At 37.4% G+C, this 24,791-nt stretch overlaps 1 protein-coding gene across 1 annotated transcript in view; it reads right to left on the bottom strand.

Moving 5' to 3' along the window:
- Positions 1-2,330: 2,330 nt before the first annotated feature.
- glis3.S (GLIS family zinc finger 3 S homeolog) overlaps positions 2,331-24,791 on the bottom strand; it is a 179,894-nt gene continuing 157,433 nt past the window's right edge. The window contains exons 10-11 of the mRNA XM_018241627.2: positions 4,846-5,028; positions 2,331-3,329 (exon numbers count right to left, since the gene is read on the bottom strand). Coding sequence (XP_018097116.1) covers positions 3,193-3,329; positions 4,846-5,028 — 320 coding nt within the window. The 3' untranslated portion in view covers positions 2,331-3,192. The remainder of the gene's footprint in view (positions 3,330-4,845; positions 5,029-24,791) is intronic.

Below are 24,791 nucleotides of genomic sequence, written 5' to 3'. Positions count from 1 at the left end.
GGTTAAATACACTGTCTGAAACCATCACCAATTTGCTGAGGACAATTGGGCAGTCCCTGGATTAAACAATATCTTCCAAATCATGAACAAGAAGAAAGTAATAAGAGTCAGTAGCAATGGAGAAATGAAGTACAGGTATGGGATCCGTTATCCGGAAACCCGTTATCCAGAAAGCTCGAATTATGGAAAGGCCATCTCCCATAGACTCCATCTTATTTAAATAATGCACATTTTAAAAAATGATTGCCTTTTTCTCTGTAATAATAAAACAGTACCTTGTACTTGATCCCAACTAAGATATAATGAATCCTTATTGGAAGCAAAACCAGCCTATTTGGTTTATTTAATGTTTACATGATTTTCTAGTAGACTTAAGGTATAAAGATCCAAATTAAACATAGTAAGTAATGTTGAAAAAAGACACGTCCATCGAGTTCAACCCTTTTTTTTTTTTTTTTAATTAACTACCTATCTGCCAGTTGATCCAGAGGAAGGCAAAAAAAAACCATCTGAAGCCTCTCCAATTTGCCTTAGAGGGGGAAAAATTCCTTCCTGACTCCAAAATGGCATTCGGACTAGTCCCTGGATCAACTTGTACTATGAGCTATTTCCCATAACCCTGTATTCCCTCACTTGCTAATAAGCCATCCAACCCCTTCTTAAAGCTATCTAATGTATCAGCCTGTACAACTGATTCAGGGAGAGAATTCCACATCTTCACAGCTCTCACTGTAAAAAACCCCTTCCGAATTAAAGATTAGATCCCTTCTCCAGAAAACCCCAGGTCCCAAGCATTCTGAATAACAGGTCCCATACCTGTATGTTGAGCATGCCATGAATAGGGAGGTGATAGGATATATTTATGAATAAAATAGAAACACCATAATAGAGAAGCACAGGTTAATGGGGGGAAGAGAATATACAAATCTGAAATTGATGTACATATTTTTTACCCCCTGGGGGGCTGGATGTGAGCACATCAGTCTCCTTCTTCTCTAGGTTTGGTCCAGATTTAGGAAAGAGCTTAAATATCTGTATGAGGCATTCAAGCTCACTCTAAGAACACCGCAGTGCGTGAAGCAGTGCATATCCAGTATGGATGCAGTGTCAATGGAACTTTGCAGAATGGTGTACTAGTGGAGTGTGCATCAAAGAATAATACTATTATCTGAAGTTTCTCCAAACTTAATTTCTACAGCTGTTCGTGTTGTTGCCTTGCATTGTAAGCAGTGTATTTAAGAAATGTAGACAACGATCAAAAGTTTGACCACAGTCATAATTCCAAATGGCTGTTGCATTTTAATTACTGCAAAAGTCTCCTGGGCCTCTTCCCTCTACTAGCAGCCTTTTGCCATGTAACATACAGCCCTATCCCCTTCCTCGCTTACCTTCTGGTGGTCTTCTAGTATTGCCAACCTCCTCAGCATCCTAAACTCGGCACTTGTCCTGCACGCTGCCTAAGGGCACTCTATAACAGTCCACATAAACTCAGGAACAGAAGGGCTGCACCAGTGGAACCAAGAAGGTTAGACACTTTCAGGGGAATGTAATTAAAGTCGCTAAGAGCAAAACAATTCGCACCAATAAGACTAAAAATCTACATCTCGCAATGCAATATTGTTCCTTAAACTGTTATTGCATTGAGAATTTTAATTGCTCACACTTAAGAAGTGCTTGAAGGTGTCGTGTAGATGAAAAACTAGTGCTTGTGTGATGAGCTATTAGAAAACTAAGGACTGAAGTGCATAAATTATTTGAAGGTCCACAAGTGTTTTTTAGTACTGAATGAATAGGCAAAGGTAGTCAGAATATAGGTATTGGATTGAGTATCTGGAAACCCATTATCCAAAAACTGCTAAAATATGGGAAGGCTGTTTTCCATGGAGTGTTATTTAAACAAACATTTTAAAAAAAAGTCCTTTTCTCTGTAATAAGACAGTATCTTGAACTAAGCTTCATAAATCCATGTTGGTGGCAAAACAATTCTATTTTACTATACTCCAAATGCAAAAATCACAAAAAAATTGGTGATTTTTTTTTTTATAAAATCAGACTTTTAAAAAATCATGATTTTCGGAATTTATTAAACCCCGAAGGAAGGAAAAGTCTGAATCAGAAAATCCAGCATCTCAGACTTGTCGAGGTTGCATATAAGTCAATGGGAAAAGTCCCAATGATGTTTTTATGTGCGCTGGGTTTCGTGCAATACCACAAAGTTTTCGGGTGAAAATTACAAAAAAATCTTGAAAATCAGAATAAAAAATGTGAAAAAATAGTGAAAATTTAATTTTCTCCCGCAAAGCAATTTAAATAATAAATAAGTGTAAAAAAACCGGAGTGTGTAGCAGAGAATATTGAGATAAATTCGGACTTTGATAAATATCCCCCTAAATGTCTTTTTTCATAGCCTTAATGAGCGGTTTGCTTGATCATGAGCATTTTCTTCTTATATGCTTCCATCTGATTGTCCCATTTCCACACACTCATGCAGTTGGTTAATACAGAATAAAATACTGTACAAACCAGTACTCTACATTGTAAGGTCACCATCATTCATATTTGCTGCTTAGTGCACACTAGTGAAGAGATGACAAGAGCATTTGCATCCTATTGCTAGTAGTAAAACCCATTTGGGTTACTGGATATAAAACTGTATATGCTAAACAAATATAGGGTTCCGCATACAGCAGAGCATATAAATGCAATTCTTTACATTCCTTCTCCATGATATAGTTAGACTGAGGTCCAGTTGCTCACAACAAGCTGAAAGCCATATGTGGCTTAAAAAGAGAAAAAAAAATTAGAAATAGCTTTTGAAACCAGACTGATTTTGTGTGAATGAGATCTCTCATGGCACCTTGATAACACTTTCAGGTGGAGACAGGGTGACATAATAATACAATGTTGGTTTTCCAGTCGTGCCTTTAGTACTGCGTGTTCTGATTCTTTTCCAAGAGCATTGTGTTCAATGCATTACAAAAATCGTATAAAAATGTATGTGTACTTTTCAGTTCCTTTATCCTTCCTTTTAATAGAAAAAAACCTTGGAGGCCAATATATATTAAATAAAAATGATGAAATTCACAAGGGTTGGCACAAGTATTATTGAGTTGTTCTCTCAAGTGATTAGGACGCCTGGCAATTGTTGACCTGTATGTGTTGGCTAGAGAAATGGCGCAGCAGAATTAGTCCTTATCCTTCAGTGTAAATCGATGAGAGTTGGCTAGGACAGCGATCTATTGCATTAATTTGAAGGAAACTCATGTCTTCTGAGCCGTTTCTTTGCGAGTCCCCAAAAAGGCCTGACGAACCACCGGGGAAGTCATAAACTAGAAGTCAAGCAAAATACCATGTAATTAATCATAATTATAAATATGCAGCAGTTATTAAGCAAAAGTTTATTTTTTTTCTTTAGCTAAAACGGCACTTTTCTTGCTCTCACACAAAATAGGATCTTTTATGTAGGGGTTACTAAGGACTGACATTTATGTAAATCATTAAACTGTTAAGCAGAAAACAACATTCAAGAGAATGGTGCGCACCAATTTTTGGTAAAGGTAAATAAAATGATTCACAAAAGATTTGGCTGAATACAAAACCATATGCAAACCCTAATTTGCACATTACTTTTGAGACACGTAAAAAAAACAAACCATTTTTTTCTGTAAATAAAAATGTCACGTATTAGATTATGCGGCTTGGCTGAATTGTGATATTAGTCTGTAAACAGGACCCTCTCGTCCTACTTTTATTACTCTTACTTGTTAAATTATTCTAAGACCCCTGTGTGTTGTACTGTAATGTAAAGCACTGAGTAACTTGCTGGAGCTATATGAAAAAATCATCAGTGTTTAATGGTAATGAGAAATAGCTGAAATTTTGATATTAACATTCATATTCTGAATTCTGTAAAGCAACAGAATTTACAGCTAAATCAAAATAGAGTATTGGTTTTGCTGTGCCACTTATCATAGTATTAGTATTAGGTATCATACATAGTATTAAAGGAGAACTAAACCCTAAAATGTATATGGTTTAAAATGCCTTATTTTTCATACTGAACTTATTGCACCAGCTTAAAGTTTCAGTATCTCATTAGCAGCAATGATCCAGGACTTCAAACCTGTCACAGGGGGTCACCATCTTGGAAAGTGTCTGTGACACTCACATGCTCAGTGGGCTCTGAGCAGCAGTTGAGAAGCTAAGCTTAGGGGTCATCACAAATTATCAAGCAGAAAATGAGGTTGGCCTGTAATATAAGCTGATGCTACAAGGCTGATTATTAATTTCTGATGCTAGTTGCACTTGGTTTTTGTGCTGCCATGTAGTAATTAGCTGTATTAATTACTAATCAGCCTTATATTGTGACATTTATATTCTATGTGTACTGTATATTGTGAGTGGATCCCTAAGCTCAGTAAGTGACAGCAGCACAGAGCATGTGCAGTGAATCAGCAGAAAAGAAGACGAGGAGCTACTGGGGCATCTTTGGGGACACAGATCTTTACCGCAGTATTATCATTATTCTTCTGTATAATTGCTTAGCTTTCTATTAAGGTCCTCGTATTAAACTTTCATTCTGATTTTAATTCTGTTTAATTAGGGTAAATAAAACCTGACAACCAGAATTCAGTTAAAATTACAAGCTTTACAGCTGTACAACATGTATGTAAACAGGTCAAAAAATTAATGAAAAGGCCAATACTACATTGGTTAGACAATGAAACCAAATTGCTTAGAAAACACGAAGATGAATTTCCCTTTAATAGCCACTTTTCCGAATCCATGTTTCTTTGGGTCTGAAAAAGCAGTAAAAACAATATGCTGTAATAACGTGGAATTCACCTGTAATGCCAGAGTGAGAGGTAAAAGCCCTGTGGAAGGCATCAAATTCTGTTTTGTTTCCACACGCATTAGTCAAGCAGTCCTCAAAAAGTGGCCCCATATTGCATGTGCTGCCATGCTGCATGTTTCTTGGAGAATCACTGTAATGTGACGGACAAAACGTCTGCAGCTGCCCATAAAATCCTAATAAGGAAATAAATGAAACTATAGTTAAATTCTCCTCAAAATACACTTTTCAGTCGATTCATTTCTTCTGGAAAAAAAACTGATTTCCATCATAACTTGGAAACACACTCAACTATAACCTAGGTGACACAGTTTCTGGATAACATACTGGGCATGAAATAAAACTAAGCCAGAATGGAAAGAGATTATACACTTACAGAATAAAAATAATTCAACTTTGCATTTTGTGCTCCTCAGAAAAGCATGGCAGAACCATTGCGCCTTTCTATTAAAGTGATTTGGAGCAGAATGTACTTTGCTGTGTGTAATGGAGGCTCTGGCAAATGAAGTCTTTATATACCCCAGCAGGTTCCAGAATCTAAAGCTAACACTGTGATGTTCCCAGTGCATTTTATAGTGGTTACTTACTTTCTTTTGTTCATGCCCTGACAGAAACTTAGTCTGTGACTGATATTCCTCTTTTGCATAAAGACCATGGTACATTCATTTTCAACAACCACTCTTCGCCAGCATTCAATTTCCCTGTTTACCATGGTTGGGTTGGTAGGCCTAGTGGGGTAGTACAAAACTTTCCTCCATACAGGTATGGGATCCATTACCCGGAAAGCTGTTATCTAAAAATGCTCAGAATTATGGGAAGTTAATCTCCAATAGACTCCATTTAAAGCAAGTAATTTTAATTTTTAAAAATGATTTCCTTTTTCTCTGTAATAATAAAATAGTACTTTGTACTTGATCTCAAATAAAATATAATAAATCCTTATTGGAGGCAAAAAAATCCTATTAGATATTAAATTATTTTTTAGTGGATTTAAGGTATGAAGATGCCAATTATTTTTGGGATAAGGATCGCAACCAAGGTAAGAGAGAAAAAATTAATTTACCCTACCTAGACCCCTCATCTTATGTATTATGACTCTATTCTCTATCCCGAACATAATAATGAAACTCCAGCAATGGCAGTATCATTAATTCTGGATAGTGATGGACGAATTTGGGGCACTTTGACGAAAAATTAGTGAATTTCCAGCGAAATTTGCGAAACGGTGAAAAGTTGGCGAAACTGAATTTTCCCGGCCGTTTCGCGCTGGCGAATAAATTAGCCCATCACTACTTCTGGATACATAATGAAGTCAAGGTAATGTAAGGTAATATAGTGAATAAAGTACCCCTATTGTAAAATATAAGGATATTATAAGTTACCGAGGAGTTTCACGACCATATTAAAACACAAGGCCAAGCTGACTTCTAATATCCTCATATTTTGCAACAGGGGGTACTTTATTTATTATAATACACAAGTTTCAGTGAGTCATGTGACAGAAATGACATCACTACTCACCGTTTATAACTGATGACATCACTAGTGAATAAAGTACCCCTATTGTAAAATATAAGGATATTATAAGTTACCGACGAGTTTCACGACCATATTAAAACACAAGGCCAAGGTGACTTCTAATATCCTCATATTTTGCAACAGGGGGTACTTTATTTATTATAATACACAAGTTTCAGTGAGTCATGTGACAGAAATGACATCACTACTCACCGTTTATAACTGATGACCTCACTAGTGACCGTTTATAAGGATATCATTTACAGGATATTCATGGCTTTTGTTTATTATATGTAGATAATGTATAGGACACCTAATCTAGAATATTTGCTTTTGTTTTTCTACCTGCAAATTCAGTTTTCATCACTGATTGTCTGTTGTGAATCATGTGCAAATGAGCCCGGTATTGGTAAGTGAGTACTGTATGTTCTGAAGGTTTGCGTTTTACAGGACTGTTTTTTTAAAAACATCTTACAGTAAAATAAATTACAAAGACTACAATATCATTTCATACCAGGGCAAAACCATTGAGACCAAACAGCCTCAACAGAATTTCATAGCTAGGGCAAAACAAAGAAAAATATTTTTCTGTCAAAAAGTCATTCAGTGTGATGTGATTTAGTTTTATTTTTATATGACAACATCCCCTGTCATCTGTTTTAGTTACTGCAAAGGTTTTTTACAGGATTTGCAGAAATGCTACATAAAACTTACTGTACAAAACAAAATGACCAGGTCATCAAAGAGAAACTTGCATTCCAATTTCCTAATATTTGCTAGACTAAAGTGGGAAAAGTCTACATTTTCAGTGGCATAGTGCAGTTACAATAGTCAATTCCATGCTTCAGCCGCACAGACAACACATGCAATGAAACTATTTCTAATTTCAGAGGCTCAGAAAGCCGACAAGATCTGATTTAAAGCCATATGACGAGGGGAGTTTATTGTATCCAGAATTGTGTTGAAATGTTTGACTCTGATTAATCCCTGATTGTACAGAAAAGTTAAAAAAATATATATTTCGAAAATATATATATATGTAGTAATTCTATTAGGCTGAAATCTAATCTAAGATAAATTCACTTAATAAGCGAAATGGAATTACACTGACAAAGTTAAGAGTTAGATATTTTTCCCTCCTTTTAAAGCAACAACTGATCTAAAATCTACTGTATTTTTTTCTTTGTAAATGAAAAAACCGACCTAATTTGAACACTTGGAAAAATATCTGTTAGAGACTCTGAGAAGACGCATTCTCCCTGTTACAGAAGATTGTGTGTCCTTGCATGAGGCAAACCTGGTACATTTTTCTTTCACACAACTGCTGTTCTGTGCATGATTACACTACCAAACCACAGAAATGCAGTGAAGATTTGTTTTTGGAGTTTCTCAGTACTTGCTCTAATCTAGAATATATTGCTAACACTAGTGGCTTCCTGAACTTGAAAGGGTAAACAAGAAAAAAAATGAGGCACCATTTTCGCTGAATGTGTCACGGAACATGTGTATTGTATTAACTCAGCATTTCAGCATGAGCTGTAAGACGTAAAATGGTGAGCAAGCATTCATGACTCGACTACACACTTTATGTCTCATCATTTCTTTGCCAAGATGTTGATCACTGTTTCCAAGAATTATTTTTATCACATTCTCAAATTCTCCCGATGCAAATTTACTACTTGAAATCTGGACTTTGATTCCAGGAGCTTTTGAGCTTCAGCAGATAGAGTTTGCCCGATTTTTCAGTCAAGAAACTGTGCAAGCAAATTATACTTACTTATCCTTGCTATTATAATTACTAATGGCACCCCAGCAATGATAAAGCAATATCATTCTAAAATGTTATGTTCTATTTATATACCACGCACCAACAATTTTCATTATTACACTACCGGGGTTATCAAGCTGACCTGAATTACTAGAGATTTACGCAAGAGAGTAGTTGAATCACATGGCATGCAGAGTCAATGGTACAGGGAATGCTTAATCTTCAGTAGACCACAAATAAAGTACACTTTGGTTTGTGGCAGTGAACTCTGGAATACTTATGGAAAGAATTATATGGACCCTTTGTACCAGTGTACTTTGGAATATCATGTTCTGTCCAGCTCTAGCACCTCTTTAACATCACTGAGAAAAGAAATGCCTGTTAGTAACACCCTGGAAAGCTGATGTTTACTATGCAAGGGCACTTCATAAATGAGCGCTTAACACCTGACTGAGTTCTTGTTAAGACATACAAGCAAATGTTCTAATTCCTTCACTAATATATTTAGCATATGTATATGTTCCATAGTCATATATAGACTTCTGGAACTCCATGTAAAACAATCAGTAGGAGTAGATCCTCTTTATGGGTAACGCCTTTTTTCCAGAGAAAACAACCCCAACGTTGACAGTCTACCCTCATAATTTAAGTCTTCCGTCCCTCTAACCAGTTTAGTTGCACGTCTCTGCACTCTCTCCAGCTCATTTATATCCCTCTTAAGGACTGGAGTCCAAAACTGCACTGCATACTCCAGATGAGGCCTTACCAGGGACCTATAAAGAGGCATAATTATGTTTTCATCCCTTGAGTTTATGTCTATTTGTTTTAGTAGCCACAGAATGACACTGCCCGGAATTAGACAACTTGTTATCTACAAAAACCCCAAGATCCTTCTCAGTTAAGAAAACTCCCAACACACTGCCATTTAGTGTATAACTTGCATTTATATTATTTTTGCCAAAGTGCATAACCTTGCATTTATCCACTTTGAACCTCATGTTCCAGTTTGCTGCCCAGTTTTCCAACTTAGACAAATCACTCTGCAAAGTGGCAGCATCCTGCATGGAACCTATATTTATGCACAATTTAGTATCATCTGCAAAAATAGAAACAGTACTTTCAATGCCCACCTCCAAGTCATTAATAAACAAGTTGAAAAGCAGAGCCCTGCGGTACTCCACTAAAAACACCGGTCCAATTAGAAAATGTTCCATTTACCACCACTCTTTGTAGTCTAGCTTTTAGCCAGTTCTCTATCCAGGTACAAATACTATGTTCCAGGCCAACATTCCTTAATTTAACCAGTAATCTTTTGTGTGGCACTGTATCAAATGCTTTAGCAAAGTCTAAGTAAATCACATCCACTGCCATCCCAGAATCGAGGTCCCTGCTTACCTTCTCATAAAAAGAAATTAAGTTAGTCTGGCAAGATCTATTACGCATAAAACCATGCTGGCACAAACTCACAGTATTATGATTTGCTATGAAGTCCAGTATCTTATCCTTTATTAACCCTTCAAAAAGCTTTCCTACCACTGACGTCAGACTATATAGGATCTAAAGATTCTTAATTCTATTTCATTAGCAATAAAGTGTTTTTGTTTGCATGTTCCTCTGGTAAATGCAGTAGCACTGAATGGTGAAAAACCACCTCCCCCTGCATAATAAATCTTTGAGACATGAATAACAGCACATAAGTAGAGTTTTTTTCTTAGAACATATACAGTACCTGTGAAATCACCTAAAACATAATTCAGTTAATAACCCTAAAATCCGTACAAGACAGCGACACACCAATCCCCCACATAAAAAGCCTTCATACCTGACTAGGTCTCCTATTAGTAGGATACAGTATTTATTACCTCATGTAACTGCTTAGAACATTTTTTATGCTGTCTCTGTACTAGAGATGGGTCAGTCCAACATACAAGACAGCTTTTTTTTTCTCTGTCAGAAATCTGCAGCTGCATAATACAAGTAGTTGATGGAGTGCTTAGTCAATGTTGGAGCTGTTTCATAGTTTCCTTTAAAGTATTAACACTTACGGATTTCTATTAGTTCGTGAGGCACTCAACATTTCAGCAGGGAAGTACTTACAACTCTGCTCTGTTCCCTAAGCATGTTGGCTGCTACGTGTTTTTTTTATTTCTTGGGTACAGCTAATGTAAATGGAGTAGACAGGTTGCAGGCTACACATCATAATAGAAAACTGTTGCCATTGTGAGGAAACAGATTGAAAATAAAGTTTATTGTCTATATTTACAGCACTGTAAATCATGAGCAGGAAAATACTCTTAAACTGTTTGGTTTTTTGCTGAAATTAGGGATGTACAGAATCCAGGATTTGGTTTGGGATTCTGCCTTTTGCAGCAGGATTTGGATTCAACCAAATCCTTGTGCCTTGCCAAACCGAATACAAATACTAATTTGCATATGCTTTATAGGAGCAAGGAGGGAAATCACATGACTTTTTGTCACAAAATAAGGAAGTAAAAATGTTTCACTTTTTCCTTTCTCACCCCTATTTTGCATATACAAATTAGGATTCAGTTCGGTATTCGGCCCAAATAGTGGATTCGGTGCATCTCTAGCTGAAATAGACCATATAACTGTTGCCACTAAAGAATACCATGAATCTCCCAGGCACCTGCCTTAAAGGACATGTTTATTTTGGGAAAATTTAACAAGATTCAACATTAAATTAAGAGTAATTTAGAAGTTATTTTCCTAGAAAAACAAACTGTTTTGGTACAGCTCTGCACCCACATAGAAGTTTGCCAGGATTTACTAAGGACAAACTTGATGGACATGTCTATTTGCAATCTCAGCTACTATGAACTGATGCATTTTTTAGGGATCTTTTGAATGCAACTCAGTGGTTAATATCTTGAACTCCACAGAGAGCAGAATTAAGAAAATGCAGGTATAAATACTTGCCATGGAAAGTACATTTAAAAAATGTCAAAAACATTTACTCTTTAACTCTCCATAGTTTCTAATATGCAAATGCTAGAGATGGATAATAAGAACCTTCTATGGGAGTTAATAAAAACAATAACTGAGCCCCTTGGATCTATAGATGAAAACAGCACTACAGAGTGCACAACAGAGATTTAAAACATACAAAATATAAATGTCAAGTCATTTACAAACTAATTACAATTGAATTTTAATTCAATAAAGTTACATTAATTAAAGGAGAAGGAACGTTCCAATCCAGTGGGAGTGCCAAATGTTAGGGCACTCCCCAAGGATTGTTAATGACTTACACAATACCCAGTATTGACTTCTGTCTAATAATGTATGTTCATAATATTTTCATACGTGTATGTTAAAGTCTACATATTAGGGGATTGTATCCTGATGAAGGGTGGTGAAAACCCCCCGAAACGTTGATGTGTGGTGAAAATAACAATAAATAACCTGCTGATTATGAAGTGTATGCGGAGCCGTGATTATACTGCAATTTACATATTAGGGGAGACAAGCCAGACTTTAAATGCCAATTGGGATGTGCTGATGATACACTCAATAGTTTATAATGAGTTTACTCTGGATACTGGAAATAGTTTAAAGGGGTTGTTCATCTTTAACTTTTTGTATGTTACAGAAAGGCCAGTTCTAACCAACTTTTGATCTTAATTTTGTACATTTTTATAACCATACAAGATTGGCAGTGTATGGACACCGTAAATGAAAACATTTTTTCAAATAAAATATAAAGTTCCTCGGTTGCTATTCCCTATACACAAATCTTCTTTTTTAATTATCTATCCATTTCAATACTAATTTTGAGAAGAAAACAAGGCATGGTTTGCAGATGACCCTCAGCGGAGGCTTTTTTTTAATCTCAATTTATTGTACATTCTCCCTGGTGATGAAGAAGTTCACTGATAGTGAGCCAATAAATGTGTAAGGCTACACTCATGCCAAATCTGCTGTGTTTCTATAATCTCTTCTAGATTGTTCTGTAGCCTTTGTAAATGAGAAGTTGGAAAGCTAAAAAGCAAAACAAAGACATGTTGTGGTCTTTTTCTTAATAAAAAAAAGGCACATATCAATTCAAGAAGAATGACCAATGCCAGTGTTACTTGGAATTTGTACACAGGGTGTGTTTTGTAAATCTGCCTATCGGAGTAACCAACTTATTTCTTGGAAAGTGTCACTAGAATAACACAGTGATAAACAGCCAACATTTCAGCTAAAACTAGAAAACTACGAAATGCACAAAGATGTTATTCTTGACCTTTCCGTAAGAACAACATTTTTGCTTGGGCTTGGCATAGTTTCCCACAAAGAACTTACGTTTCTCTACATCAGATTAATATGATTTACAGTTTGTCCTCTTATGAATAAAATATCTAGTTCTGTTTTTTTTCAGCCTCTTCCTTAGAACAAGTCCTTTCAAAGGCTATGAAACCTGAGGCATTTTGAGCATCAGCACTGAATAGCATTAATTAAGTTCTTGCCACAGGATGCTTCTCATTGATGGCACTGGGAAGCTCCACAAATAAGCTCTTGACCCATAATTCTCACTGTAAAAGCACACTGCCTGGATCAGACCTCCTTTACATGTAAAGTGTACTGCAAGCACACTGGAGCATATAATAAAAAAAGGATAACGCTATGTCCTCAGTTTCAGGCATATTAATACAGGTATTGTATTCATTATCCAGAAAGCTATGAATTACAGGAATGCCATCTCCAATGGACTCTATTTTAATCAAATAATTCACATTTTTAAAATTTATTTCAGTACAGTACCTTGTACTTAATCACAACTAACAATTGTAAATCCTTGAAAAACAATTGCTGGCTATTGGTAGACTTAAAGTGGACCTATCACCCAGACACAAAAATCTGTATAATAAAAGTCCATTTCAAATTAAACATGAAATCCAATTTCTATTTTTTATTAAAGCATTCATAGCTGTTGTAAACTCTTTTAAAAATCTCAGCTGCCAATCAAATATTGTCTGCCCCTCCTCTATGCCATGGGCATAGAGGCGGGGCAGATAATTACTTTCACTTTCCATTCAGCATTTCCAAGATGTCACTGCTCTCCCTACATTCCCCTGTTCTTTTTACCGTTTAATTGTGTAGCCAGGGCATGGGAATGGACATCATTCTGGTGCACAAACAAGATTCTGAGATGATGCAAGGCTTTCGTTAACAACAGTGTGTCCACAAAATGGCTGCTGCCTGCTTGCTATCATTTTGAATTCCTAGACTGAAGGAAACAATATTCAAATAATTTATACATTGTAATTAAAGTTCATTTTGCTTGACAAATGTGATAAAATAGGATTTTGAATAATTTATTTGGGTGACGGGTCCCCTTTAAGGTATGGTGATGCAAATTACAGAAAGGAAACCCCAGGACCCAAGCATTTTGGATAAAATATCCCATTCTGTTACTTCCATAGAAGTTTAGTGTTAATCAAGACACAGGGCCATCAAGTTAAAGCTTTAAGACATTAGAGCTTTGGCCCAAAGAGCTTTTGATATTTGCTACCCAGAATTGGGGTTCAGTGCGTGCCCTGGACAGAAATGAAAAGTCAATTAGAATGTACTCAATTAATAACTACCTTCTGAAAATATGTAGTCATATAGGGATAAAATTAAACTTCTACGGGCTACTGAGCAGCACTTTCATCAAAACACTGTATGACATATAGCCCTAAGGGACACAACAGTAGCAATTCAAAGCAATAGCTCCATGTTTACTTTGGTGTTTGAGTGGCACCAAAATGAACTCATTTTATATTTCTGATGTCTAGTATGCAGTCAAATGTTAGGAACACTGCCTGTCAAAACAAAAACAGGAAAATCATAAATAAGTGGAACAGTAGCACACAGTTTTCACCTAACCTCCATATACAATCAACAATTACAAAACTAACGAGCTCTGTAATTACATCATAACGGTTTGAGTCAATGTATTGCTTGAGAATCAAAAAGGCATCTGGATACTCGGAATGCAGAAGCATAATATTAAGTCTATATACACTTGTTTTTAAGGAATGACCTTTGGGGTGGGGACCTTATACGGAAAGTGAGAAGCAAGAGTGACCATTACTGTTCTGTATAAACATTTGTTACACACTAATTAAGGTAAACTTGAGATTTAATTATTAGGCACTATGTATAATCACTAAAAAGAGAAGATATTATACTTTATAAACTTTTACATGTCCCATGATCCGTTAAGTGAGATAACATACATTCTTTAAGACTGTGAGCACCGCTGCATAAATGAAACATAGTGTGGAAAGAAACATTTGAAGAGTTTTTTGAACATAATCTTTGTTTCTGCTGACAACAGTATGAGCTCACATAATTAGAACTGTCTAAGTAGTACCACTCTTCTTTATTTATACATTATATTTAGAAGAAAGGTAATGAGTAGATGATCATATATAGAGGCTGCTGACTAACCAAGAGGGAAAATGACTGTCTCAAGTGGAATTAGGGTTACTGTCTGTAAGGACATTTATCATGTTCAACTAAAAATAAATATGCACACATAAAGAAATAATCAGACAGTGAAGATCATTTTAAATATACTCTGCAACATGCTTGCATGCAGTTTATACATGTATAACAATTGTTCCAAAAATGCATCATTTCCTCCTGTATAAAATAGTTTTTTATTTATGAATAAATGAACAAGAAAATAAATGCTATCTATAGCGTATAACCCATGTTTCTATTGGGTCATAATACCTGTACTATTATTGTTTGCGAACATTAAGGCCAGGCTGTGATGGGAGATCGCTAACTCTGCAAACTGCTACCTAACTGTTCCAGACACTTGCTTAGGAACACTGTAGGTGAAATTCCTTGAACAGCACATGTCTTTGATGGAATGCTGAGATATCAATACCCACTGTTGCCCTGCAGCCATATAGCACACTTCAATTTGATATCTAGTAGCTTAGTATACTATTGTACTATATTAATTTTTACCAATCAGACCACCGTCCTGTCCTTTACAGCAGCAGGTTTTCTTCCCCATTCTTTAAACTCTATTGACAATCACCTCTTCAAGTCAAATCAAATAAATACAAGCTCTTATGGTCTTAGCAATATCCTAGCAACTAGCAATATGGTTTCTATGGGTCACATTTGCTTATTTTACTAGTAAAGTCAGTTGTTAACTGCAAAACACATTTAAATTAAAATATCCCCATTACAGTTAAAATGTCTAGGCTGATTGGGAGATGAGGAGATGTACTGACGTGTTTTCCTTGTTGATAAGAATGAAGAACAGCATTTTCCTTGTTCTTCTCCTTTATCCTTACATAAAGCTTACTTACAAAGTTCTGAAAGTTTGTGTTGTTTGAATTACTTCCAAATCCCAGCATTCCCGACAACTTATGTTTTCAATTACAGTAACTATTTAAACTTTGCAGGGCTTTAAACCAAAAAATAAACTTTAATTATTTTCTGCTATACATACTGTCAAATCCTGACATTTCAAATGCAATTCATATTCTGCCAAGGATGACGGTGCCAAGTTCAACAGTTTTCACAATTCTGTGAACGGAGGAAAGGCTGTCCATATAAAATAACATGTGATGAAATAGTGCACATAAATAATGATAATTACAAAGGCCACGCATCATCGGGGAAGTTTGATAACCCAGCAGTTATGTTAACTAAGAATAAGAAAACAATGTCTTGCGGATTGTTTGATGCTTTTTTTCTGCTGTTTCAATTGAATAATTATCTATGATTGCAATACCATTTACAGTAAAAGAAAACACGATTCTTTTGTAAAAGAGTAATAAACTAATCTGATGAATACTATAAAAAATGAAAAAAGACATTAGCAAAATATGATAATATAATATGAAAATAATAATTTATTTAGCAAAAAAAGAGAAAATCATATTTTTGTAATGTATTAAATGTTTTTGGTACAGTGAACAGGATACTGATAATATATAAATGGTCCTTGTGTTCTGGGCACATATGCACTTTACTTCCATTTTGCTTTTTTGTTTGCTAAGCAGGGCATTTAACAACTCTCTGATGCTAAACAACCCCCTTAGGAAACAACTTTGTTCCCTCCAACCCAGATAAACTTCCTAAGTCTTCTTTATCTGTTGGATCCTGTAAATGGCCTGTCATGGAGTCAGTATTCCAATAACTTACTTTTCCCCTTTCCTCTATTTTTCAGAGATTTTAGACCACTGAATGAAAAAAAAATGTACTAGCCTAACTTCATTCTTGTTTTCACCAAAATCTGGCAGCTGTGTGACAACAAATTTACACATCTCCAGTTATCTATTTTATGTCCTATTATTTTCAATTAATAATATAGTGCTAACAAGGTCTGTAGCAGTGAAGTGAACTATAGTAGAACCCCCTACTAAAGGGGTACCTGGAAAAGATAGTGTGAAATCTGGGAAACTGTAAAATGTGTGATTCCTTATATATTAGTGGGACCACAGAAAAACTGTGTAAAATACAGGAAAATGTTAAAATCTGGGTATGTAAAATTGTATTTATTATCAGTCTTATTCGAGCTTTCCCCTAGAGCTGTACCACAGGCTTGCAAAAAAACCCCAACATGTATTGGTATAATTATTAGTATAAATAAAGTACCTGCACTGCCAGATCATTTTCTGACACAATGTAAAATGTACTAAATGTAAAAACATATTTATTGCATTATTAACATGCCATTTTTTTTTTATTTTGAGACGTGTTTTACTTTCTTTTGTTTTCAAAACAAAACACTTTTTAGATGTTATTCATCACTTTTAGCCTTTCTATAGAAAAAGGGATTGCTGGCTGTTGTGGCTAGGTGAATGAAATAAGTAAAAATAAAATTGCAACTGGACCTCCTTAACATTGTCCCACTGCAGATTTGTTTAACTGTAGATAAACTTTTTTATCGCCATGACAAAGCAACCATTTTTGTTTTTATGCATTTTTGTTTTGATCATGTTAATGTTGGAGACGCCGTTAATTTTCAGGATAATTCTCTGTTAATTCCATATTACCAAGTTTAAAAATAAAATAAAACTTTTAAATATTGTTTTTTTTGGTTTGTTCCAAAAGTGACCCACATACGAAATAAAATACTGCATAAGAAAACAACAAAACTAAGGCAAGTGATCAGCTTTCAAGGAAAAATACTTTCCTCGCCACTTTGAAAGAATTTTTAGCAAGCAGTGGAACAAAGAGATGATTATTTGTGTAAATAAGAATGGGTGGAAATTAAAACAATTCCAATGCAAAACCAAATGGAACAATCATGGGAAATGCTAGATTAAACACAATCACTTAGTAGAATTGTGTACGGAATGAAATAATGACAGAATGGTAGCTGCCAAAAGTTATTTTTAACTAATGTCTGATTAAATAATTAGAAAAAAAGACAAAGCTCTGTCCATTCATTGGCTGATCATAGCATGTATTTGTACCCTTGGTTTATTTGTGGGCACAATGACTCATATGAGCAAGGGGGCAAATTTTCTATTTAGGATTATTCAATGGCACATTCAACTAGAAAAGCATATTTGTATGAACATATTTATTAGCTAAAGCAGTGTTTTACATATCGGGCCAACTGTTTTATGTTATATATTTTTAAAGAGGCCTGCAATGTTCAGTGTATACTTTTCCTTTTACTGTGGAGGAGAAGCTCCTCATGTGGGCAGCCAAGTTAGGTGACACACATGCAAAATGAGTGAGTATCCTGTTTTGCTTATAATGCGCACGCAGGTGGTGAGCAGTAATTACATGCATGCTAAGCTCCCTCCTGGAATAGAGCACACTACAAGAATTTTGTGGGCATAATAGTATTGTTTTTCCCAACTTGGGTGCATTCTGTGCCTATGCCTCTTGTTGTGGAAACATTTTCCAATGACCAAGAATGTGAAATAAAGGTAGGATCCTAGATTTAGGAAAACAAAATGAGGAAAAACACTGCATCATCATACACTAGAAAATCTTTAGCTGCACATCTGTGTTTTAAATCCAGAAGTGAATAATTTGCTAGGGATTACAACAAGAAGTATTTAAGAGAAACGTGAACTGTAAATGATGTCCTTTCCTGGTTCTGATTTATAGGAAGTTGAATACTAGATAGCGCATTACTGAATAGTCAAGATGTTAAATTACTTTCTTGTTATTTCTCTGTCTGCCATGTGTATGTCCTAAGGCAAAATTCTTCAGAGCACTGAGATTAAACATTTGGAAGAGTTAGATGCCTGCTATTTGTAGAGATAGGGTCACTGAATCTTTAGGAGTAAGAAATTGGCTGGCCATTAATCCTAGGAGGAGAGTAATATATGTTATTATTATTATTGCTCTTATCTTCTCTCTTTGGAACTATTAAACAAATATTTAATCTCGTGTTCACCATAAGTGTAAGTGAACCAATATGCATTTGCCTTGACGGATTTAATGTAAATCCTTATCAGAGATGGAAAGACTTAGGTCACAGGAATTGATCATCTGGACGTAATCTATTGCCTTCTCAGCATCCAGCATACACATACCATTCGACCCACTATGGGCTCCTCATTCTTTCATACTTTCCTTCTCTTAAACTTCTCCAGTTTTTATTTTTGAAATTTGCAACATGGAGATGATGAGTATTAAAAAGTTACTATTTTCCCCCAAGTTTCATCGCAGTTTAGCTTGCTTTCCTATTTGGCTTTGAATAATATACTTGGGTCTGGGGATAGGGCACTGAGACTTTTATAGATGTATAAAATAGTTATAGTCAGTGAGTTGCTGGACTCCCACATGATTTCTATTTGAGTTGGGAATTGATTTGTGGATGCAGTCAGTTTGTGTGTGTTTATGAAATGATTGATTTGTGCATACGAAGTGATCAGTTGGTGTTTTTCCTGAGAGGAAGTAGTATGCACCTTCATGCAGTTTGAGCACTAAGCTGCCTGTTTTATCTGATACCTGGTAGGCAAATTCACTTTTGCTATGCATAGAATAGAAAACAGAAAATAAGGCATGGGTAGGGGGAGGAAAAGATATGAGTTTTACCTTGGCTTCAACATCAGAACCTAAATCTCAAGGAGGAAGGAGAGGGAGGTGTGGTTACAACTTGGATGAGAAAGGGGTAACCTTTCCCTTAAACTTCTTACACGGCTGTGGACGTTTAAACAGCAAATTGACTAATGATTAATTTTTGCTTAGGATGATTGATTTCAGAAGTACTAACTGCAGACTTATTAATAAAAACTCAGATTTTTAGCCAGGGCCTTAATTATAATGTTCTGCATTTTTATAAACAAAAAGTTTAAGGATAGGGATATCCAAGGATATGTTTTTATTATCTAAGATCTATTTTCATTTCAAAGCATATTTCTACACTCCAAACATAGCATCACAAAAACACCATGGTGGAAAAGTAGAATGTCTCCATAAAAAAAATATAGTTATTGAAATTGATGCAGTGTTGGTTTAAAAAATGATCCATTTCAAAGGGATTTTTAGTCTCCAATAAATCTATCTGTACAGAGCCCAGGTACATAATCCAGAGCTGGTCTATCTATCCAGCTCTTAAGATGTATCAACACTCATGAAAAATATATACATAACATATGCTATTACTTTTTGTCTGACCTACATCTGTAAGCAATGGATGCATACCTCAAAAATACAATGGCAAAATGGAAGGAGAAAAAAAATGCAAGCTGTGGAAACATACTTAACATCATTACGTTGTTTAACTTTACCAGTTGTTAAGGCAGGACTGGTACAGATGCTAAATATCTAGATCATGTAATAGTAATGTTTAGTTGTTAGTATTCTGAAAACATTTCCAGGACACACTGCTTGTGGTGGTATCACCCACTTTTTAGGCCACATCCACTTAAAGGAGAATTTAACCCTTTAACAAAAACACCCATACCCCCCACCCCACATAGACCCTCATACCTCTGCCCCCCAGCCTAACTGCCCCCCTCCCCCGGGAAAATGCCCCATACTTAATACTTACCCCTCAGCGCAGATCCAGCCATCTTCCGGGTCTTCGTGTCTTCTTCCGGCGCTTCAGCAATTTTAGTGAGTTTCGGTGCATGCCAACGCGGCAAATTGCTCCAACTGCGCATGCACCGACATGCCGATCTCCGACTCAGCTTACAGAAGACCTGGAAGATGGCTGCATGGAACTCCGATGACAGAATCTGCGCCAAGGAATAAGTATAAAGTATGGAGCATTTCCCCAGGGCAGTTAGGCTGCGGGAGGAGGGAGGGGGTCTAGGTGTGGTGGGGGGTATGGGTTTTTGTTAAAGGGTTGAATTCTCCTTAAAGTTCGCTAGTACTCTAATTTTGTTTGTTTCAGTTAAAGGGGAACCATTGCTATTATACAAAATCCATTCAACTGTATTGGAGGTAATAGATTTTTAAGACAGGCCAGAAAAAAGGATTTAACGCAAGCATGCAATTATTCCTTTAAAACTATACTATTATATAACACATAAAACATTGTTTTCTGATGTCCTTATCCAGATAATCCCACACTGCTTTACAAACTAGGTACCAGTGCTCACTTGTGCTGCTACACTTCTTTTTCCCACAGTGTTTGACCAGGCAGGTGTAGTGACACAACAATAATGGTGAGAAAGGCATTGCTTGTTAAAGAAGCAGGGCAGAACGACTTCCAAAAGCACCCATGAAGGCATACTAATACTAAGACCCACAGTGACTCAGTAGCTTAACTGAATAATAATTAAAGTTGATAAATGTAGATCTCTCTGTGACCTCATTACCAACTACAGTTACTTCTTATCATGTCATTTTATACTCTTTTGCTGGAATTTAAAAGAGCTGACATTCAATGAATTTCAGCATTCACATATTTTGTTGCAAAAGTCCATGATTAATAAGATTGTGTGAAATTCATATTTCAACCCTGTGCTACCCCTTCCAAAAACTGAAAAAAAGTATATTTAAGTGGGAACAAATGGTGAGTACTTTGCAAATTAATAGCATCCATCATATAGCATATAAAGCACTAATTGTACAATATTCCCCAGGGTTCAGGGGTGGTGTTCGTGGATAATATTAACCTCTGCTCTGTCAAAGGGAGCTATGCTATACTGTGGTGTGGAACAAAGAACAGACTCTAAGCTATTAGCAAAATCATTTGCAAACCAGTTCTGCCAATTACACACATGCACAAAATGCTCAAATCTTGCATTTTCAAACATCCTGGCTTCGTGGGAAAATAAATGGTTAATAAGGTGACTGGCTTGACTTCACTGCTGTTCTATCAAATCATACTAAATGGGGCTATGACCTACATTCAGAGCTGTTAAATGAGTGGTACTGCTAATCTGCAGGGGGAATCTCAGGCAAACATAAATGCAGTGTACTGTTACATCTATTGGGAAAAACCTTAGTAACTAAATGTGAAGAACTCTTGAAGGGAATATATATTTCCCTGGCCATCCCCCGTCAGCATTAACTGACGGGTATCCCCTCCCACTGACAGATGTGTCCCCTAGCAGAGTTTAAAGCCCCACCTACCTACTTCCTCCCTGTCTTCTTTTTCTCTCTGCGGTGTCCTCTGCAGGAGGTATATTTTTTCTTTTGTGGCTCACCCGGTCCTTTTTAGGGCTGGAATCCAGGCGCAGTTGGCCTCTCTCCGCCTGAAGCTCCAGGTTAGCGTTCGCCTTAGCGCATTCGCTCTGGGGATCCCTCTTAGCGGCCGCGGATTGCAGGTCTGTTGACTCTAACTCACTTGGTGTTTGTTTGCCGGCGCGTACGCGCGTGCGTGCGTTTTTTTCGCGGGCGCGCGTTTTTCGCGCGCGCGCGTTTTTCGCACGTGCGCGTTACTTCTGACGCCCGCGCCGGCGTCATCACGCTGCGCCTTTTGGCGCCAGTTTTTAACCGGTTTTCGGCATCCTTGCCTTTGGCCTGGTAGTTTTTACTGTGCTTAGGCTCCTTAGGATTGCCGGCTGCCGAGAATTGTGCCGCCCCTCAGGTTATGGTGAGTCACTTTCAGGTAAGTGTTTACTTCGAAAAGAGGCATTATCTGTACTGAAAGTAAATTGTTTCTTACAGATGGAAGATTCATCTGGGAAAAAGAGGTTGGCTTCTGGATCTGAATCTGATGTTGTGATAGTCTGCAGAGCTTGCAAGAATCCCGCTGTTAAGGGGAAGAGGCTCTGCAAACAATGCATCCTCGAGTTGCTTGACAAGGACTTTGGTCAATCTGCTCCAGCTAGCAAAAAAGCAAGATCCGTAGAGCTGGATAGTCAAGCTTCCCCTTCGGGGGCTGAGTCTGCCTTATCTGATCCGTCTCCAGCGGATATCTTGTCATGGATTTCTCAAGCTGTGTCACAAGGCATTAAGGAAGCAACGGTGAATCCAGGCCCTTCAAATCCTAGACAACAAGTACCGTATGAAGAGTCAGAGGAAGAGGAAGATACGGAGGATGAATCCGATCCCTCTTTTGATGTCAAATTAATTCCAGCCTTGATCAGGGCTGTGAGGCATTCCCTTACTCTGCAGGATGAGGAGCAGACATCCACGCCCATTTTGTCTCCAAAAAGGTGAGACAAACTTTTCCTATGCATAAGGAAGTTGAGGAGTTAGTATCAGCCGAGTGGCAGAAGGGACCAAGAAGAGTTCCGGTCGAACCTAGATTGGAGAAGTTCTACCCCTTTCCTGCTGGAGTCTCCAAGGTTTGGGACTCTCCCCCTACAGTAGATGCTCCTGTAGCACGTCTTTCTAAGAAGACGGCATTACCAATTGATGATCTCTCAGCACTTAAGCATCCTATGGAGAAGAGGATGGAGACAGAGTTGAGGAAAACTTATTTGGTTGCTGGGGCAATGTTGAGGCCTTCAGTCTCGCTAATTTCAGTAATCAAGGCCATGTCTCTTCGGACAGAGTCAGTGGCGGTTGATACCAATGAGGAGACTTTAAGCGAGCAGTCTTTGCAGGTTCTGGAAGACATCTAGATGGCATGCAATTTTTGTCTCGAGGCTGCTGTGGATTTAACCAGATTGGCGGCTAGAAGTATGACTTTTTCGGTCGCAGCCCGTAGAGCCTTGTGGCTTAAAGCTTGGTTTGCGGATACTGCCTCTAAGAATGTTCTATGTAAACTTCCTTTTGAGGGGCAGATGCTCTTTGGAAAGGCGTTAGAAGAGATCATTAATAAGTCTTCAGGAGGGAAGAGCACTTTTCTCCCTCAAACTCCCAGACGTTTTAGGAACCCTCCTAGACGTCAGGATCGTTTCATGCCTAGACGTAGGGATGACTCAAGATTTTACAGACCAGGCAAGGAGTTTTTTCGTGCCAACACTTGGAGGACAGGGCAGTCCAATGTGTTCAAGGGGTTCAGACCCAAGGAAGCTAGATCCCCCAAAAGGCAAGCCAAGCAGCAATGATATGAGGCCTGTCCAGATTCCTGTGGGAGCAAGATTATTAAAATTTGCAGGGGTCTGGGCAAAGGAGACGAAGGATGTTTGGGTAAAAGCTATTGCGACCCGAGGTTATATGATAGAGTTTCTTTGGAAACCCAGATACAATCATTTCATCCAGACTCCGGTCCCTCGGGAGGAAGACAAGAAGGTTTTTTTAAAGGAGTATATCCAGAAACTAATTCTGAAACAAGTGGTGATTCCAGTGCCCAATTCTCAACAGCGAAAAGGCTTTTATTCTCCCCTGTTCCTGGTCCAGAAAAAGTCAGGCGATATGAGACCAATCCTGGATCTCAGGAAACTGAACAAGTGCGTGAGGGTTCGCTCCTTCAAGATGGAGTCCATCTTAACCATCAAGAGGGCAGTAAGTCCTGGAGACTGGCTCATCTCAATCGATCTAAGAGACGCATATCTGCATGTGCCCGTCGCGGTAGAACATCAGTGTTTCCTCAGATTCTTTTTCCTGGGGCAGCATCTACAATTCACCTGCCTTCCGTTTGGCCTTTCCACGTCACCCAGAACATTCTCAAAGGTCTTAATAGTTGTCATTGCGAGGTTAAGGAAACAAAACATAGAGGTTTATCACTATTTGGACGACCTGTTAGTTGTAGCCAGAAATCCAGAGATCCTAGAAAGACATCGAGACTCAGTGATGTCGGAGCTACAGAGGTTCGGATGGTTGTTAAATCTGGAAAAGAGCCAACTTGTACCAACTCAGAGATTAGTCTATCTGGGAGCTCAGATAGATACATGTCTAGGGATGATTTCCTTGTCTCAGGAGAGGATCTTCAAGATAAAGCAAATGATGACAACGGTGGTGTTTTTACACTGTCTTCCAGCAAGACAATTTATGCAGGTTTTAAGCAGTTTGACTTCAACAATTGGAGTAGTTCTTTGGGCCAGATGGAATATGAGGAAGATTCAAAGGCTATTTCTGATGCAGTGGGATCGACACAGGAAAGATTGGGACCAAATGATTTACTTTTCAGTGGAGGCAAGGAATCAGATGTTATGGTGGCTGAATGCCTCAAATCTTCGGAAAGGATTCCCTCTGCTAGATCAAAGGCCATTAAACATCTACACAGACGCTTCGGGCTCCGGTTGGGGAGCACATTGCCAGCAGTGGTCAGTCCAAGGTCGTTGGGAGAAAGATCTATCTCATCTGCAGTCCAACATCCTGGAATTAAGGGCAGTCTTGAAAGCTCTACAGGCTTTCGAACCTCTACTTTGGGCAGAGGAG

Source organism: Xenopus laevis, chromosome 1S (genome assembly GCF_017654675.1).
Source record: "Xenopus laevis strain J_2021 chromosome 1S, Xenopus_laevis_v10.1, whole genome shotgun sequence".
Taxonomy (NCBI): Eukaryota; Metazoa; Chordata; class Amphibia; order Anura; family Pipidae; genus Xenopus; species Xenopus laevis.
The sequence above is the reverse complement of the archived record's forward strand: the minus strand, read 5'-3'. Positions and strand labels throughout refer to the sequence as shown.